This window comes from Sinocyclocheilus rhinocerous, unplaced genomic scaffold (genome assembly GCF_001515625.1).
Source record: "Sinocyclocheilus rhinocerous isolate Xijiao unplaced genomic scaffold, SAMN03320098_v1.1 scaffold53, whole genome shotgun sequence".
NCBI lineage: Eukaryota > Metazoa > Chordata > Actinopteri > Cypriniformes > Cyprinidae > Sinocyclocheilus > Sinocyclocheilus rhinocerous.
In genome coordinates, this window is record NW_015645538.1 from 994,581 (window position 1) to 1,013,856 (window position 19,276).

At 37.2% G+C, this 19,276-nt stretch overlaps 4 protein-coding genes across 8 annotated transcripts in view; all 4 read left to right on the forward strand.

Annotated features, from left to right (window-relative positions):
• The window catches only part of LOC107706212 (transcription elongation factor B polypeptide 3-like), an 8,291-nt gene extending 2,183 nt beyond the window's left edge, over positions 1-6,108 (forward strand). Inside the window, exons 4-12 of the mRNA XM_016509839.1 lie at positions 1,052-1,536; positions 2,285-2,559; positions 3,118-3,229; positions 3,340-3,492; positions 3,763-3,860; positions 4,566-4,746; positions 4,921-5,047; positions 5,215-5,363; positions 5,547-6,108. Coding sequence (XP_016365325.1) covers positions 1,052-1,536; positions 2,285-2,559; positions 3,118-3,229; positions 3,340-3,492; positions 3,763-3,860; positions 4,566-4,746; positions 4,921-5,047; positions 5,215-5,363; positions 5,547-5,608 — 1,642 coding nt within the window. The 3' untranslated portion in view covers positions 5,609-6,108. The remainder of the gene's footprint in view (positions 1-1,051; positions 1,537-2,284; positions 2,560-3,117; positions 3,230-3,339; positions 3,493-3,762; positions 3,861-4,565; positions 4,747-4,920; positions 5,048-5,214; positions 5,364-5,546) is intronic.
• Positions 6,109-6,582: 474 nt separating this feature from the next.
• On the forward strand, positions 6,583-8,913 carry LOC107706213 (PITH domain-containing protein 1-like). Its single transcript, XM_016509840.1, has 5 exons — positions 6,583-6,959; positions 7,197-7,240; positions 7,889-7,993; positions 8,085-8,193; positions 8,407-8,913. The coding sequence occupies exons 1-5, from the start codon at positions 6,765-6,767 to the stop codon at positions 8,506-8,508; spliced, it is 555 nt and encodes a 184-aa protein (XP_016365326.1). The 5' UTR covers positions 6,583-6,764; the 3' UTR covers positions 8,509-8,913.
• A 746-nt stretch (positions 8,914-9,659) lies between these two features.
• Positions 9,660-16,780, forward strand: LOC107706215 (acyl-protein thioesterase 2-like). 3 transcript variants are annotated; one of them, XM_016509843.1, is made up of 11 exons: positions 9,695-9,740; positions 11,126-11,156; positions 11,263-11,355; positions 11,864-11,895; positions 11,986-12,051; positions 12,175-12,222; positions 12,914-12,984; positions 13,412-13,485; positions 13,579-13,680; positions 13,776-13,952; positions 14,911-16,780. In XM_016509843.1, the coding sequence occupies exons 3-11, from the start codon at positions 11,278-11,280 to the stop codon at positions 14,959-14,961; spliced, it is 699 nt and encodes a 232-aa protein (XP_016365329.1). In that variant the 5' UTR covers positions 9,695-9,740; positions 11,126-11,156; positions 11,263-11,277; the 3' UTR covers positions 14,962-16,780. The 3 variants fall into 3 exon arrangements, with proteins under 3 accessions (XP_016365328.1, XP_016365329.1, XP_016365327.1); XM_016509842.1 differs by lacking the exon at positions 11,126-11,156 and having other exon boundaries at positions 9,660-9,740; XM_016509841.1 differs by lacking the exons at positions 9,695-9,740; positions 11,126-11,156 and adding an exon at positions 11,014-11,078.
• A 1,344-nt stretch (positions 16,781-18,124) lies between these two features.
• The window catches only part of LOC107706216 (ankyrin repeat and IBR domain-containing protein 1-like), a 33,274-nt gene continuing 32,122 nt past the window's right edge, over positions 18,125-19,276 (forward strand). For all 3 annotated transcript variants that reach the window (XM_016509844.1, XM_016509846.1, XM_016509847.1), the window contains exon 1: positions 18,125-18,329. Coding sequence is in view for 1 of the 3 variants with exons in the window: in XM_016509847.1 (XP_016365333.1) it covers positions 18,304-18,329 (26 nt within the window). In the remaining 2 variants the exon portion in view is untranslated. The remainder of the gene's footprint in view (positions 18,330-19,276) is intronic.

The following is a 19,276-nucleotide window of genomic DNA, read 5'->3' on the forward strand; positions in this document are numbered from 1 at the left end:
GCTAAATTTTCAGCAGCCATTACTCAAGTCTTCAGTGTCACATGATCCTTCAGAAATCATTGTTATATGTGGATTTGCTTCTTAAGAATAAGTTTTGCTGCCTAATATTTTTGTGGAAACTAGGGGTTGAATGACTTCTGATTTTTTAAAGTCGACTTTTATGTGATGAAAGTCGAGTCAAAGTCGACTAGTCGCTGATGACGTCATTAATGAACAAATAAGTCTGGAGCTGTGATAAACACCTTGTGCACAGCTATGGCTTGACAATACATTTCCGTGCTGAATGATTCTGTGTGCGCGCGATCTGCGCATGATGTACGAGCTACTAGCTGCGTCCCAAATGACGCACTTATACACTATGTACTTATACACTATGTACTTATGCACTATGTACTCAACCGTGCAGAGTATGATTTGTAATGTGTGTGCGTTACAGTGCAGCAACGCATTAGATTAGAACGGCGATTAATTTACCCACCTGTACAATAAGCGGTTTAAAATGTGCATTCTCCCGTTCAATTTCGAGCATCCAGTAATATAATCTCACATTTCTTCTGGAGCGCTTTCAGAGTATGCATTTATTTGTCATTTTAACTATTTGGATACGGAGCGTAAATGTGGAAGTCCTTCAAAGATTTCTTATCCTGTTGCGCCCTCTATAGGACCAGCGACTAGTCGAAGTCGAGCTTAAAGCGTTATGGCAGAGCATTGAAGTCGACTAGTCGATTAGTCTGTGCAACCCCTAATGGAAACCATGATACATTTTGTTTTTCTGGATTCTTTGATAACTAGTTCAAAAGAACTGCATTTGTTTGAAATAGATTGAATGAATTCTTGCTAAATAAAAGTAAATGTATACAGTATATTTTTAAAAATCTTACTGACCCCAAACCTTTGAACGGTTACCAGTACCAGAAGTTACCAGTGCTGATGAGTTTTACTCAGGTTTGATGTTTGGCGGGTAATAATTTTGGAACCCTGTTTGGGGTGTTGTTGGCTTCTGAGATAAGAGATGAATAAGTTATGTTGTATGTTTCATGTTTATCAAAAGACCAAATGTAAAGGAAGGGCGTTCCCACTCACGCATTAATGAGTCTGGAGGGCACAAACGAGTCCGGGAGCGGTCTCCAGATGAGCCTCCACTTATGGAGGAGGAACAACATGAAGAGATGGGATACCAACATGGCTACTCCCCCTCCCCTCCACTGCACTACAGCTCTCAGTACAGGCACAGTAGTGCAAGGGAGTATCAGTCAGATGAATATGAAAGCCCTCCTGAAGAGGAGCCAGAGCCCAGTCCCCCACGCAATGACATGAGGCACAGCAAGCCACACAAAGAGCCAGTCAGAGAGCACAATTCCCAAGACATTCGGGAACAGGAGAGACGGAAGAATCGTCCCACGGGTGTCGGCAGCAGTGAGGAGAGGTCGCATAGAGCCGACAGAGAGCAACAGGGTGGGACGAGTCACAAATCTAAACACAATCGACATTTAAGCCCACACGAAAGCAAAAGGGAAAAGAAAGGAGGAAGTGATGGTAAGAAAGTTTTGCTTGCTTTTATTGTGGTTGACATGACAATATCCCTAAAGAAGTCTCTTATACTCACCATGGCTGTATTTATTTGATTAAAAATACAGTAAAAACAGTCATATTGTGAATATATTATTGATATATTATATAGTCATATTGTGAATATGTGTTATTACAATTTAAAATATTTTTTCTCTTGTAATACATTTTTAAAAAGTAATTTATTTCTGTAATGGCAAAGCTGAATTTTCAGCAGTCATTACTCCAGTCTTCAGTGTCACATGATCCTTCAGAAATCATTCTAGTATGCTGATTTGCTGCTCAAGAAGCATTTCTTATTATAATCAAACAGTTGTGTTGCTTTATATTTTTTTGTGAAACTATTTTTTTCACGCCATTTGATGAATAGAAAGTAAACAAAAACAGCATTTATTTGAAATCTTTTGTAACATTAAAAATGGATTTACTGTCACTTTTGATCAATTTTATACACTTCCTCTCAGTTAATAACTTAAAGGGTTAGTTCACCCAAAAATGAAAATTCTGTCATTAATTACTCACCCTCATGTCGGTCCACACCCCTAAGACCTTCGTTCATCTTCAGAAAACAAATTGAGATATTTTTGATCAAATCCGAACGACATGAGAACGACATGAGGGTGAGTAATTAATGACAGAATTTTCATTTTTGGGTGAACTAACCCTTTAAAATTGAGTTTTATATGGTTTTACTTGAATTGCCTTTGCCTTTAAGGAAAATCAAGGGAGAGGAGGGAAATTCCAGAGCCAGTGGATGAGGATGAGGAGCCATATGAGGCTCCAACTATGTCTTTCGAATCCTTTCTCACATACGATGCTCCGACCCCAAGCAAAAAGAAGAAAAAGCAATCCTCGCGACCCCCTCAGCCTCCTGCCTCGATTCCTTCTGCTTCCTGTAAGTCTGGCAAAGCCAATGGGACCAGTAGTAAACACTCAAAGCCATCCTCTTCCTCAAAGACCACGTCTGTTGTTCCACAGAAACGCAGGAAGGTGAGGCTGAACCCATAAAGGTACTAAAGACGTCGTTAAAACTGTCGATGTGACTACAGTGGTTCTACAATAATTTTATGAAGCGACGAGAATACTTTTTGTGCGCAAAAATAAAACAAAATAATAACTTTATTCAGCAATCTCTTTTCTTCCCTGTCATTATCCTTACGCGGTTAACGCAGTAAGCACAGTGAAGGCTTCCGTGTTCCACGTCCGAACGCCGGCTCATTATTGGCCAAAGCTGCACATGTGAGCAGCGCGACGCATGCGTGTGATGCTGATGCAGGAGTCACATACGATGCTCCGACCCCAAGCAAAAAGAAGAAAAAGCAATCCTCGCGACCCCCTCAGCCTCCTGCCTCGATTCCTTCTGCTTCCTCTAAGTCTGGCAAAGCCAATGGGACCAGTAGTAAACACTCAAAGCCATCCTCTTCCTCCATGACCACGCCTGTTCCAGAGAAACGCAGGAAGGTGAGGCTGAACTTGTTTCTCAGACTAGGTGATGGGAAACCAGCTTTTGTCCATGTGTCGAAGGATTTCTAATCATTATTTCTCCAGGTAGTGGATGTGGTTCCCACACTGCCTGATATCCCTTTGCCAGCCATCCAGCCCAACTACAGACCACTGCCCTCCATTGATCTTACACCACTGTCCCCCCAGAGGCGCAAAGGTATGCGGTTTTCGGTTTTATAACCTAAAAGAATCTGAATTAAAAAACAATCTTAAGTGTATAAATCCCAATGATTTTTTTCTGCATGGACTCATGTTTTTCTCCTCCAGTCCCACTGTCATATGAGGAAGAGGATGGTGGCTACGCAGGTCGAAGACTGAACTCTAAAATGGTGGTGTACTCGGGGTCCAAGACTTCGTATTTGCCGAAAATGATGTCTCTGTATGAACAGTGCATCAGAGTCCTACAGAACAATATAGATTGTAAGTTTTCTCATTCTCTGATCATTTGTTATAATAGTAATTATTGATTAAACGTTTTAGTATAGTCTTTAGCCCTAATGTGCTGTTACTGGGTCAGTTAAACCCTATATAATCAAGAGTCGCAGTCTGATGTGTGTGAGAAATGTGAAGACACCAAGTTCAAATCACATCTGTAAAGGATGCCATGTTGTTTCAGGCTGGCTGAAGTATTAACCACCAATTGACCTGAAATGAATCGTCTTTTTACTGGTATTTCTTGCATTCTCTTAGCAATTGATGAAGTGGGTGGAGTGCCATTCGAGATTCTGGAACCGGTTCTGGAGAGATGCACTCCTGAGCAGCTTTACCGGATTGAGCAGTGTAATCCAGTATGTGTCAACACAGTCACATGCAGATGATTTATTTCACAGTTCTAATCTAATCTCTGATCTGGTTCTCTTACTAAACTGCTTGTGTCTTTTTCATGTATTCTATTCAGTTTTGAAACCATGTACACTACTGTTCAAACGTGTGGGTCAGTAAGATTTTTTTAAAGAAATTAATACTTTGATTTAGCAAAGATGCATTCAGTTGATCAACAGTGACAGTAAAGACATTTGTAATGTTACAAATGATGACAAATAATGTTACAAATTTATAATATTTCAAATAAATGCTGTTCTTTTGTACTTTCTATTCATCAAAGACTCCAGGAAAAAGGTATGATGGTTTCCACAAAAATCTGTTTTCATCATTGATAAGAAATGTTTCTTGAGCACCAAATCAGCATATTAGAATGATTTCTGAAGCAATAAATTACATTTTAAAATATATTAAAATAGGAATATTTCACAATATTCTTACAATTTTACTGTATTTTTGATCAAATAAATGCAGGCTTGATGAGCATAAGAGACTTTTTTCCAAAAACATTAAAAAATCTTATAGACCCCAAACTTTTGTTTACATTCTCAGTCATAATACTTATCTTAAGAACAACACTGCATTCAAAGTTTTCTCGTTAGAGCTTAGCATGGTGATTTATTTAGGGCTTATTTTTGGACTAATCTTTAATTTCAAGCCTCTCTACTCAGTATTTCACAGAAGAGTCAGATGATCTGTGGATGAAACACTGTCAGCGGGATTTTAAACATGACCCTCGACAAGAGTATGAATCCTGGAGGGAGCTGTATCTCCGGCTCCATGAAGAAAGGGAAGAGCGTCTGCGCAAGCTCACAGAGAACATCACCTCTGCCCATGCAAAGAAACCTAAAGGTACACACAGGCAGTAATCAATACTCTTAGATCAAACTTATTGCATAGATCTTTGCATAGAAAATGTTAACATTGTAGCTCAGTGAGTGCAATAAAAATGTAGGCGAGGATTAAGTAAACTGTTCACAATAATAACAACTCCGTGTTTTCTCTGTATTGTTCACTTCTAAACAGGGCGGCAGGTTAAAATGGCTTTTGTCAACTCTGTCGCTAAGCCTCCGCGAGATGTCCGCCGTATACAGGAGAAGTTTGGCACTAAAAATGGTTCTACCAGCACAAGCGCTGCTCCTCCATCTGCCAAGTAAGTGAATGCTGCATTAGTCACAAAGATGTCATTAGTCATGTAGATGAATCTTTATCATGACGTTTTGGCTGACAATCTGCTTTTCTTCCAAACAAAAAAAGAGAAGGATTTTATTTAGTTTTTTGTAGCTCCATTGAAATATTATGCTAATTCTTCATATACAGGATCAGACCAGCAACAAACTACAGTGCTTACAGCAAATCCAGTGATGGTGGTCAGTCTTCTTTTAGCAGCCCCCCTGAGTCCTCCTCACGCCCTTCTGCTCCCAGCAGTGCTGGTGCTCATAGTGCTAGAGACAAACCGCAGGTCAAAAGTGAGTCTAAGAGGAAATGTTGTTGCTGTTAAATGTTTATCTTTACATATTTATTTTACAGATATTTATGTATTGTATATCACCGTTAATGTTATTAAGATCATGTCCAATATTTGCTCATTTAATTGCTTGAACGGGTTGTTTGAATGTGTTTTACCACTTTTTCTGCTTTTTGTTTTTCAGAAGTTGCTCCAATGATGGCTAAGACTATCAAGGCATTCAAGAACAGATTTTCTCGGCGGTAAAAGGAAAAATGTTTTTGTGTGTGTGATAGAAGAGAGAGCGACTGGAAGAGGAAATTTTTTTTTTTGCTGTAATGCTTCATAGGAAATGTGCAATGCCCTCTCGCCTCTTATCTTTTTATGCTTTTTAATATTATCAGTACAGCTCACTGGACGCAATCACAGAAAATATCTGCATCAACAACCATCCACACTCAATTATGTCATAGCATGTTGTAAGCGTTTTACAAACACTGAAAACAAGTGGTACACTACGGATTACCATGTGACACCAAAACCCAGACTCTCTGTTATATGTTTATTTAATTGCTTACAATAATCATTGCATTTTCATGGGACTAGGTATACGATTTTATTGTAGTGAGAGGGAGAAAGAGATGAGATGTAAAAAGTTCAAGGACTTTACACTTCCACACCACCATATTTATTTTAAATCTTGGACCTGGCAGTCCTGGACCTTGCCTTGAATGAAAGATCAAGTCGTTTTAATAGATTTTATTAAGTGTTCTATGGACATTTTTAATAAAATCCATGTGTTGCTCTCACCATGTTCTTATTTGTGTATATATTTATGGGTGTTTTACATCTGGGTTATGTTTTAATTTTCAACTTTTCACTATTACTCTGTGCTATCACCTAAGATGGAAATTAAGTAATTTTTTTACTTGGTCTCATGTCTCAACTTGTATGACTTCCTTTTCGTCAGTAGACCACTAAAGACAGTAAAAGGTGGCGGTCATTATGCCAAAAACATCTAACCTTTGTGTTAAAGCTAAAAAAGATAATGATACAGGTTTAAAACAACATTAGCCCGAGTAAATAATGTAATATTTATTTATCTGAATCACTTCAATGGCACAGCTTGTTTTCTTTCCACTTTACGATGACGCGAAGCGACCAACGATACGTTAATGCGTCACAAGAACGCGACTCCAAACACTACTCCTCATTGGTTCCCTTGTTTTTTTGTGGTCCAATCACGTTCCACGTTTCGTATTTGCGTGTTGTGTACTTTCCCACTTCTACCACCTGCGTAACTACGATTTTAGCATATGTCACAGAAGCTCCTACTAGAGAAGAGCAGTCGTACGTATCTCTCCAGTAAGCTTAATCTTGAGTGTTTCGGCACTTTTTCGGTCCCGAACTGCAAGTTCACGCCATGTCTGGACACGGCCACGGCGGCGGACACGGCCACGGTTGCTGTGAATGCGATCACGAACCAGCAGAGCGAGGTGTGGAATATGAGCTGTACAGACGCATTGATATCGAGAAGCTTCAGTGTTTGAATGAGAGCCGAGACGGAGACGGTAAACTGGTGTTCAAGCCTTGGGATCAACGCACTGACAGGGCGAAGGTACCAATTAACCTAGCTTAGTTATGCAGGAGGTGTGACAGACGCTACGTTATCCTGTAGAATAGAGTCAAACCGCGAATTAAGACACTTCTGTATTTTCTTACATACTTAATTGCATATATGTATGTTTATTTTACTTTATATTAACTCTTCTAAGTAAAATTAAATAAACTGATTTTAATAAACTCAGATTGCTGTTTTGTTTGTTTTAATGTATGTCTCCTGTTTTATTTTCAGTTTGTTGAAAGCGATGCTGACGAGGAGCTTCTGTTCAATATACCGTAAGATTTGTTGCAAGCAGAATCCATTTCAGTTTCTTTTCTGTTCTTAATTATCGTCTATTTAATATAATTTGTAAACAATTTGCCTAAATACTGAGTGGTTTACCGACAGAAATGGATACAGTTGGTGCATATGGTTAAATCTGCAGGTTTACAGGTAGCGTGAAGCTGAAAGGGATCATTATTTCTGGTTGCATATATGTATGTTTATTTTACTTTATATGAACTCTTCTAAGTAAAATTAAATAAACTGATTTTAATAAACTCGGTTGTCAGATTGCTGTTCTGTTTGTTTTAATGTATGTCTCCTGTTTTATTTTCAGTTTGTTGAAAGCGATGCTGACGAGGAGCTTCTGTTCAATATACCGTAAGATTTGTTGCAAGCAGAATCCATTTCAGTTTCTTTTCTGTTCTTAATTATCGTCTATTTAATATAATTTGTAAACAATTTGCCTAAATGATGTTCCTCAGACCAGTCCATACTGACGCTGGATCGTTTGCTGAAAGCTCTTTTCTCAGCTTTTCTGAGTAGTTTTTTTTAGCCATATATATATATATATATAAACAAAATCTCTTGCAGCATCACGTATGAATAATGCAGTTACAATTTCCACGAATGAGTGTTGCAACTGGGTGCTTTTTGAGCAGGTACAAGAACATCCCTCAAATGTCATTTGACGATACAAGCAGAGAGCCAGAGCAAGCGTTTCGTCTAAACAGGGATCCGCTTGCTGAGCTTGAGTATCCAACCAAGTAAGCAATTTTAAATATGTTAACATGCATCAATATCCTGTATGTTGGACATTATAAATCTATGTTGATCATGTGCAAATGTTTTATATAGGATTGCAAGATTCTCCAACGTGCAGCACTTATCAATCCACATAACTCGAAACTTTGGGGCAGAATCCACTCGTGTGTATTACATTGGTCTGCGGGGAGAGTACACAGAGGTCAGTATTGAATAAAACATATCTTGCTATAACAACAAAAACACTTCCATCATAACTGGTGGAAGATGCGCCATATTATGGCAATATTATGCTGGTGTTGCTGTTTCTGTTAATATTTGTTTTGCTTCGGCGAGAAAAATAAGTTAAAGAAATCCAGAAGCATCTGTATTTTTGCAGTCACCTTCATCTAGTATCTTTTTCTCTCTCTTTCAGGCTCATAGGCATGAAGTCACAATCTGCAACTATGAAGCAGCAGCCAACCCAGCAGATCACAAAGTGGAAACTATTACACCCCAAACACAGTTCATATCATGACAAATGGAGGAGAGAGAATCTCACGTGTGCTGTGTGAAACTATAAAAGTGTGCATGAGTTTTGATAACGGTGAGATGATAAACTGAGAGAGCCTATGTGTTCTTTGATGTGTTCAACAGGGTTTTCTTCACAAGGGTTTGTTCATCTGCAATTCTGCTAATGTGCCAGTAAACCTTAGGCTATATAAGCATAATTACTTAATGTATGCTTATGTCAAATAAAAAGTGTATGCTTCAACAAACAGAACAGATGAGCTGTGCAAGAAGTCTGTTCCTTAAAAACCATCTCTAAAGAATGCTATATAGTGGAAATTTTGTTGTTCTTATTCTCATTTTTACAATGTCTTATACATTAATTTAATATTGTTTTGCATTATTACCTTAGGTAAAAAATCTGACATTTAAAAACCACAAAATGTGTTTTAATTGAGTCCTCAAAGTGTATAACATTGATGGATTCATGTAATTTGTGTAAAAAGAAAGTTTTCAAGATAATTTCCTGGTTAATTTTACATTTGGCATTTCATATCACACATTTTACAACAACTTCTATTATTCTGCTATTAGTTAATTAATGGTGCACTTCTACAGTTTCAGTTCAAGTTCACATATAAATGTCTATTGTGACAGGAGCAGTGGACAAACACTTTGAACATCCATCACTACAAATCCATTGCTCTTCACTGCAGCATAACATTTTTTTTGTTGCTGTAATACAATAAACCACTTCAGAAAACGCTTAGATATTTTGTATAACTAACGGGTTTCTTGACTTAAAAGGTGTGTTACAGCTGGGCCCAGATGTTAAAGAAAGTGCTGTAGTGGTGTGTGATGGGCTAAATAATAGACAATTTAAATATAAAAAAAAATTTGCGGTCTATAGTGGTATGTGTTTAATAGATTTAAAAATAATAAATAAATAAAAATAAAGTGACAAAAATAGTTATTTTCTAAAGTCTTAAAATAACCTTTTATTGTGATTGTAAAAAACGCACAATTCAGAAAATTAACATTTTGAATTACGTTGTGGCCTTACGCTTACAAAATAATGTATTATTTACAGATTACTAGCTAAAAATGTTTAGAGACATTTAGTCATTAGTGCGTTTCGTTGAACATTTGCAACATTCAAGCTCACGCGGTTGAACAAATGCGGTGACATCACAGCGCCATGACTCCGCCCCTCTTCGGCAGAAGGAGCGGAAGTTCCGTTGTGACCTGGGATAGCAAGCGGTGAGTCGATAAATTTGTAGCAGTGGGCCGCTGTTTATATCTGCTTTTTTCCTGGCTGAACCCTAAATTTTAATCTACTCCCTGACCTTGGCTTTATCGCTAGCTATAAAGGCGCAAACTTGTCGTTGAGTAGCGTAATTGTGGGATTATTCGCGGGGGTAGAGAGCCAGATAGCTCCATCTATGAGGCTGTGGATTCATTGTGACAATCATACAGGCGAAACAGGATTAAGCTGCCTAACTGCGATCATGTCGTTAATGAAAAGACCAGGCGGATTTATTTATACATGTACCCTGTCCTTGATTCCGCCAGGTTGGAAAAAAATGAGCTAAGCTTCGCCCGTTTCTCTATTGTTTTCGCTGCCCATCCCTTTCTTCCCATTCTTTTTAAATATGATCGTGGTATTCATAGCAGGATTCGTGAGAAGGATTATCGCACTGACGCATTAGAGATTATCAATACAGTCATTTAGTAATGTGTATAAGTCATGGTGTAATCAAATGCATATGGAGACCATGCACTTTCGTTGAAAAGGTGTATTTTTCTGGAATTTAGTGGAGAATGCAGATGATTTGATATAAGTATTTGATAACATGTGCAGTACTAAAGACAGACTGACCCATAAAACCAAGACTGGCACATGGAGTTCATTCAAGTGTTGAAACACTAAAGGTTTAAACTTGTGATACGGTCACCCAGGCCACTCAAAGACGAATGAAACCATTAAACTGGAGAGTTTTGCCTCCTGCAGCTGTCAAGATTCAATTTCTTAGTGCTGTCATGTGATTCCAGGAAAACAGGGACCCGTGGTTTTCATTTTAGGCTGCTTTAGAAACAGTTTTCTGAGAACTCATATTAAGCAGATGTCTGCAAGTACAAACTTGTGACCCGCACAGCCACCAGCACAAAATGAACCTATGTCTGTATGATTAACATAAGCGTCAGAGCTTATCCAGTAGGTTAAATCGCCCTGTAATTTTTACATTACCTTTCAAAGTGCTTTTTCTTTTTCAGTCTAGATGCTCTGCAGCTGCAATAGAGCAATTTTAGCTTTAGATGGGCATGAATTGCTAGTTGAAATGACTTTAGTAAGTAACACTGGTAATTAAACCAACTTTTGTTAATCGTTACTTGTGACCCGCACAGCCACCAGCACAAAATGAACCTCCGTCTGTATGATTAACATAAGCGTCAGAGCTTATCCAGTAGGTTAAATCGCCCTGTTATTTTTACATTACCTTTCAAAGTGCTTTTTCTTTTTCAGTCTAGATGCTCTGCAGCTGCAATAGAGCAATTTTAGCTTTAGATGGGCATGAATTGCTAGTTGAAATGACTTTAGTAAGTAACACTGGTAATTAAACCAACTTTTGTTAATCGTTCTGCAGCCTGCTGACCGTTTCTTTCTAAAATCGTCTGGTTCGTATCATTAATATCCAACACTTATTGCCTGGGCCTTTTTATTTTGCATAAACATTTTGTACTGATTGCATTTGAACATTTTGTCTTTGTATTTTCCTAAAAGCACTCCTCACATTGTATGTGTGGCAACAACATGTCTGTACCCCTGCTCTCTGAAGCCTTGACAGTGCCTGGGACGGAGAAGGAAACGGCTGTGGTGAGAGACCAGTCGAATCATTAACTAAATTCTAATCTTGTCCAAGTTATTCATTAGCATTGCACAGGCCAGCCTTCAAATAAACCAAATCTATGACCTTCTTAGATCTTCTAAGTTTTGGTTACCTAGACTTTAAAAGAGAGACAGACCTCTCAGGTTTAATTAAAAATATCTTAATTTGTCTCTCAAAGATTAACTAAATTCTTTTGGGTTTGGAACGACATGAGGGTGACTAAATGATGACAGAAAGTTCATTCTTTTAATAGTCATCATACAACCTATACTGTTCCTCAGATTCACATTTACAGTCCAAATCTTCAAATAGGCTGCCTGCTGCCTTCTTTATTGGAAGAAAAGGGTGAATAGATTCATAGAAAGCTGAAGTTTGCTATTGAGATAGTATCTTCATATAAAATAACCACAAAGTCAGCATCAGACAGGAAATCTGGCCTCTTTTGGGCTTTGCAGAGATAAGTTTCACATCCGTATTATTCTGTAAACTTTGCAGGTGATCTTCCTTCATGGCTTGGGCGACACAGGGTACGTTCTGTTTATTACCTGCCTGTTGCAGGATCTTTTAATACCCCCTGGCCTGGTGTAGAAATAACCCTGTGGTGTTACTTATTATAGACATGGCTGGGCTGATGCCATGACGTCTATTCGACTGCCATACATCAAATACATCTGCCCACACGCGTAAGTGGAAACCTGTGAAATATTTTTTTTGATGTGTTGATTGTTATGCAATACAAAAATGTTAGTATCACTTGATTTACTTTGTAATTTATTGACCATAAGCCTATCATACTTTGACTCTAGACCCCGAATCCCTGTAACTCTCAACATGAAGATGACTATGCCCTCATGGTAAGTTTCCTCTGCTGTAGATAACATTAAAATCTAGTACATATACAGGTGCATCTCAATAAATTAGAATGTCGTGGAAAAGTTCATTTATTTCAGTAATTCAACTCAAATTGTGAAACTCGTGTATTAAATAATTGAGATGCACCTGTACATAAATGCGCAGTGGTAATTTAAACCTGAGAATAAATAATGCCTAGGTTTTTGATAAATGTAAAACAAAGAAAATTTATGAAGTAAAATGAAGAAGCATTTCAGATTCTGTGCTCTTATAGGTAATTAATCAAATCAAGTGGCTCTTTGTACACATGGTCAGATGTTACATACTTGTGGTCAAAGCAAAGAGGGACAAACAAAATACTAAGACATTCTGAAATTCATTTTAGTTTTAATTTGTCATGTTACTCAAATTGTTATACTTATTAATTTATAACAAATATTTAATATAATATACACTACTGTTCAGTCAGAAAGATTTTTGAACGAAATGAAAACTTTTATTCAGTAAAGATGCATTATTGATTAAATGTGACGGTAAAGAAAGATTTTTTATTTTTAAATACATTTTGTTCTTTTGATATATTATATTATATTATATGGGAAAATTGTATTAATAATATGCTAAATAAAAGCACTTTCACTATTGGACTCTTGGATTTCTCCCTTAATTCTTGTATAATGTTTTTCTTTTCAGGTTTGATCTGACAGGCTTAAGCCCAGAATCACCAGAAGATGAAGCAGGGATTAAGAGAGCAGCAGAGAACCGTGAGCAAATAAATACATTTTGTTCTTTTGATATATATTATATTATATTATATGGGAAAATTGTATTAATAATATGCTAAATAAAAGCATTTTCACTATTGGACTCTTGGATTTCTCCCTTAATTCTTGTATAATGTTTTTCTTTTCAGGTTTGATCTGACAGGCTTAAGCCCAGAATCACCAGAAGATGAAGCAGGGATTAAGAGAGCAGCAGAGAACCGTGAGCAAAATTTGTTTTTGTACACACGTGCACATTGGGACAGTTTCCTGAATACAGCTTTCCCATCACTAACAAGCATCCAAAAATTAGCTTAGTCTGTCATCAAATGTCACGTCACGTTCATGAGGCACTTCATGCCAGAGAATATTGTTATATGTTGAAATTTGATTGTGGCACTAAGTGTAGACCACTCTTTTCCTTCAATAGTAAAGGCCATCATCGATCACGAGGTAAAGAATGGTATACCATCCAATCGTATCATTCTTGGTGGCTTCTCTCAGGTAAGTGATCCATCCTGAAAGTTAGTACTATCACTCAAATGGCTGACACTGCAGGTGCTTTTCAGTTCCTCTTTTGCTGTCTGTACTCTTCAGGGTGGAGCTCTCTCTCTCTACACCGCTCTGACCTCTCAGCAGCAACTAGCGGGTGTTGTCGGACTTAGTTGTTGGCTTCCACTTCACAAGACTTTCCCACAGGTACAAAATGTCAGCAGTGAGTTTGTGTGAGGATAAATATGTATATATGTAAATAGGTATGTCTGTCAATATGGATCTGCTTTTTTATCCATTAGGCTGCAAGTGGGAGTGGAAACAAGGACACTCCCATTCTGCAGTGTCATGGCGAGATGGATCCCATGATTCCGGCGCAGTACGGGGCCATGACGGCAGAGAAGCTGAAGAACATCGTTTCCCCACAGAATGTCACCTTCCGCACCTACCCGGGTCTCATGCATAGCTCCTGTCCTCAGGTGAGACTCATCTGTTACGCTCACAGAAACCTAAATTTATCATGTTTTACCATGTTCAAATTTTTAGACCTACCTATGTCTTCTTTTGATTAGTAGTTTTTATTACTACTGTATTACTACACTACTTTTTGACGTTTTTGAAAACAGTTTATTATGTTCATAAAGGCTGCATTTAATTGATCAAAAAACAGTAATACTGTGAAATATTCTTACAATTTAAAATAACTGTTTTCTGTTTACATATATTTTAAAATGTAATTTATTTCTGTGATGGCAAAGCTGAATGTTTAGCAGCTGTTACTCCAGTCTTCAGTGTCACATCATTCTAATACGCTGATTAGGTGCTTAAGAAACTTTTTTTCCCTAATTGTTATCAATGTTGAAAACAGTTGTGCTGCATAATTTTTTGTGGAAACCATGATACATGTTTTTTGATGACTAGATTGTTCAAAAGACATTATATTAAAAGAAACAGAAATCATTTTTAACGTTATGTATGTCTTAATTGTTGTGGTCTTGTGGTCATGTATTGTCTTTTGACCAATTGAATGCATCCTTGATGAATAAAAGTATTAGTTTCTTTCAAAAAATTACCTATCCCAAACTGTTGAGTGGTACAGCAGGGTACAACAGCTGTCATTGGGGCAGTACCTTTTCAAAAAGTACTTATATGTTCCATACTTTAGTTGTATAAAGGTGATTTAATTGAAAGGGTACCGCCCTTGTGACTTTTTTTCCCTGACAGTGTAATGTAAATATTGCAAAGAACTGCCTAGATTTAGTTAGAAGCAAGCTCCTGTTCTTTATAGGACACTTCATGTAAACTAATAACGGGATGAGGTCTGAACTGAAATCATGCAAAATATTATTTTAGCTTCAGTACAGTGGTTACAATAAAACTGTATTATTTGTTCATGCTAGTTCTAACACCCATACCACTCTCTGATTGGCTTTACAGGAGATGTCTGCTGTGAAGGAATTCATTGAAAAGCAGTTGCCCCGAGTCTGACCTCATTCTAGCTCACTGTGACCCTTAGACACTGACCTCTCACCTCCGACCTGCCATTCTCCCACAGGAAACAGCCATGATCCCCTACAACACATGAGCATGCACATTCAGTTGTACATACTGTGAACATGCAACACATGCATACCATGTCATCTCACACCTTTCTTTGTAATTTCATACATCAGTGGACATTCATTAAAAAGGTGATATTATGTGGCATCCGTACATAGAGTAATATTCCATGAAAGTCTTTTGGCCTTTTCTTTAAGGGAGACTCATTAACTTTCATTATACATTCCTGTACGTGTTACATCTTGAACCATTATCCACTATCTCTCTCCCCTACTCTTCTGTCTCTTTTTCTTAATAAGCAAGGCGGTAAAGGTAACATTTTGCTAGACAGCTCTGTAACAGAACTCGGGAGAGTTCAGATGCTGCAAATCTGTGGTGGTGGAGGAAGTTAGTGAGAGCCCGGTGCCATGTGGAGTGACATGCGTCGCGCTGCTCTGCATGCTGGACCCACGGTGCATGCCTGTGGTGGGGCTTCATTGGGATGCTGCAAATCATACTTGTGCTGAACTATCTTTTGTTCTCTTTTGTTTTTTTTTAACTAGAAATATGAGAAAGGCAAGCGAAAATGGCTCAAATAAACTGCGCAAATGAATCATTCAAATTTTCCAGTATGCTTTGTTCTTCTAAAACAATTACACATAATGAGAAAACATTATTTCATTTGTGCCAGAGTGAAATACGGCACCAATGCTTTGAATCTATATGCAAAATGATGATTTTTTTTTTTTTAAATAATAAACTTATTTAAAATAAACATTTTAGAATATACACACATAACCAGCTTTAGATTTGAGTATTTTATTGTATAATAATCAATGAAACTAAGCTCTTGACATCACTTATTTAAAATAATCAGAGTGAATCACTCCAGAAGGCCGATAATATTTTCCAGTTGCTTTAAATAGCTTCCTCAATCCTCCCTAATTCCCTGTCCACCTCATAACCACATCATCCTTCATTCACGTGACCAAACACATTCAAGTGTTCTGGGGTCTCAGATTGCATATGTATATACATTTCAGGTTCCATATTATTGCATAAAAGTATTGTTTACTGACACGACCTATTAATAAAAGATGGAAGGTCACAGTTACGCAGCGGCTTGGTGGATTAAGCCTGCTGATATTAAAGAAGTAACCTTGATTAGCTATTAAAATGGAAAGATGAGTTTGCAAACATGGTTGCTATAGTCATTTCTCTCACAGTTTGCTTGTATACATTTGAAAATGGATTAAAATGGTTTCTGTGTGATGATATATCTATACAAGTTGTTTGCAAAGTAGTGAATGTTGCTTTTTTTAATCTAAATAGATGTTCGATATATTATTTCATTGTTATTTTAATCTTACTGAGTCCCTTTGACTTCCATGTTTTCATAACTCTTACGATCCCCTCTTTTATAATTGGCATTATTCCTTATTATTAGTTAGAATAATTTATTAGCTTCAGACAGGTTTCCTATATGCCCTGTGGCTTGAAATGTTTATTGTATGAATCATGGGCATGCCAGGCACAAGTTGGACAGCAGAAACTGGCAATATCTTTGGGTTTAACAGTGAACTTATCAGTTTATGTCCACCTGAGTTGTATTTTGTTGTTGGTTTTTTTTGTCATTTGTGCTAGTTTTAAAAAAAATTTGTCATGTTCTTTTGTCGTTGTCTTCTTATTTGAAGTGTACTGAGGGACAATTGGTTCTTCAGAAACTTTACCGAAACACCTGTATGTGAAATAAATGATGCAAATCACAGCAAAGCAGTCCTGCATTTTATTGATAATGCTGCTTTAATAATTTTCATGTGATGTAGATGGATCAATTTGAGAACTTCAATATGACAAGACATTCCCAGCATCAAGGTCTTGCACACGCTGTCTCTCTTTGTTTTCCTAACAGGAGGCAAGCAAATAGGCCTAGATCAAAGGGTGTAACAGTTTTAGTGCAGAAAATGTGTAGGCCTATGATTTGAGTCAACTTAAATATCTTCCAGTAATAAACAACTTCTAATTTTTTATAAAGGTCCAAAGGGGTCAAAATGTGCACATACCCTTAAGGAAGTAATCTAGCTGGAGCAGAACTGCTGTCGACAACGGATGACCTGTGTTGACTGCTGCTTGAAATAGTACTGAAATCAAAGAGTGATCAAAAATATGCCCTAATTAAAGAATGTAGGCCTGTAAATTAAAGGGAAAGACACTGTCTTTCATCAAAATCATTTGACAAATGCATAACATCGATTCAGTGCCAACTCCCTAAATATCAAAATACCCAGATTGATTCAGCTCATATTTCTTCAGAATCTACTTGTCGCGCAATAAACTGAAATTTAAATCATTCAATATTATTTGTATAGTCAATATTATTACTTTAGGTGGCGCGAATGCGTTACTTTTTTTCCGAACAGATCAGCTGAGATCACATTTGTGACCAAAATGTTCTTTTGCTTGAATAATCTAAAGTTATTCATGTATTTTACACAGAGTTGTGAGATGTAAATAAAAATGCAGACTGGGTTTCACGTGAACAAAATATACATAGGCCTACTACCACATAACATTTAAACGGTTTATTATTGCTTTACTAATAATATTACGCATTATTAATATAGACTAAAATAAAGTTAAAAATAAAGAAAATAGTCTACAAAACAAAAGAGATTTAATAAAAGAGATTTAATAAATGAAATATATTAAATACAGAAAGGAATAAAAGACAAATAATACAGAATAAATTCAGGGCTAATAATTATTTATTTTTTTAAAGTTATTTATTTTTATTTATTACTTTTAAGTTATGTATGTATTTCAGATTTGTATTTTGCAGATGTGTACTCCCATAATTGTTTATTTTTAAAAAATGTAATAAAATTAAATTATTTATAACGCTATGGATATGACTCATGTAAGTGTATATAATGACGTTTTCAAATGTACAAGATACTGGGTGGACCTTGATATCATAGACATTGTGTCTATGCTTGATATAATATAATATTATACTGTGCCTCATACTTCTCGGTAGGTGGCAGTGAGTGGCTCTTAGACTCGGTCCTTCATCTACCGTTAACACCGCGAAGGAGACGCAGATTATTGTCCTATGAAATGAGAGCATGACCAGCAAACACAGGCACGAGCACCACCCCTATGATTATACAGTTCTTTATCATTTCTTTTTACATAATCTCTGACATGATCGAAGGTCTGCCGTCCGATAACAATGCCGATCTAAGCTTTTGACAAGCCGCTTGTTCTGGTCATTTGTTGTGCCAACGCTTAATGGATACGTCCAGATCAGTGATGAGGTACGTGTGTGAATGTTTGTGTGTTGATCGCTCATGTCAACACGCCTTGGTGTCGAAATCTCCTCTTGACCAGCTTAGGAGTGTGGAAAATTAAAGCTCTGCTTTATCAAACATGCGTTTGTTGGTAGATGGCTTTAATGCAAGGTGTCTGTCAGTCATAGACCGGTATTGATGAACGGAACTGATGATGCTGATTAGCTGTCGACACATCCTTAAAAAACTACAGGCAGAGGCTCAAAGCGAATGTTAAACGATCTGCCCAGTTTTATTCTTAGAGAATTGTTGCAAATGCTTCATGAGAAATTTAGCTTCCAGAGAGAAACCACTGAAAACAAATTAGCAAGTCACAGAACTAGTATGCAGCGTTTATCTTCATGCATTGTGATGGATTACATGAAACTCAATCTTTTGTGTCTGTTAGAATATTATTAAGTAACTATTTTCTTTTTGAAACCGTTAAGTAATCTGTAAACAACGTGTGTAATGTGTTTTATGTGTTTAGCTTGTCACCATGTTGACTTTTTGTGTATTGTTAAAGGGGTAGTTCACTCAAAGAGAAGATTATGTAATCGTTTACTCACCCTCATGCTGTTGCAAACCCGCATGACTTTCTTTCTTTTGAAGAACACAAAAGTAGATGTTGTGCAGCATGTTAGCCATGTCACAATTCGCTTTTGTTAAATATGCAGTGGGTCACACTTAAAGGGGTCATATGATGCGATTTCAAGTTTTCCTTTCTCTTTGGAGTGTTACAGGCTGTTCGTGAATAGAAAAGATCCCTTAAGTTACAAAGACTAAAGTCTCAAACCCAAAGAGATATTCTTTATAAAAGTTAAGACTTGTCCACGCCCTCCTAAAACGCCTCGTTTAAACACGCCCCCACATGTCTACGTCACTGTGGGAAGATTTGCATAACACCGCCCAAATGTTCACGCAAAGAAAGAAGG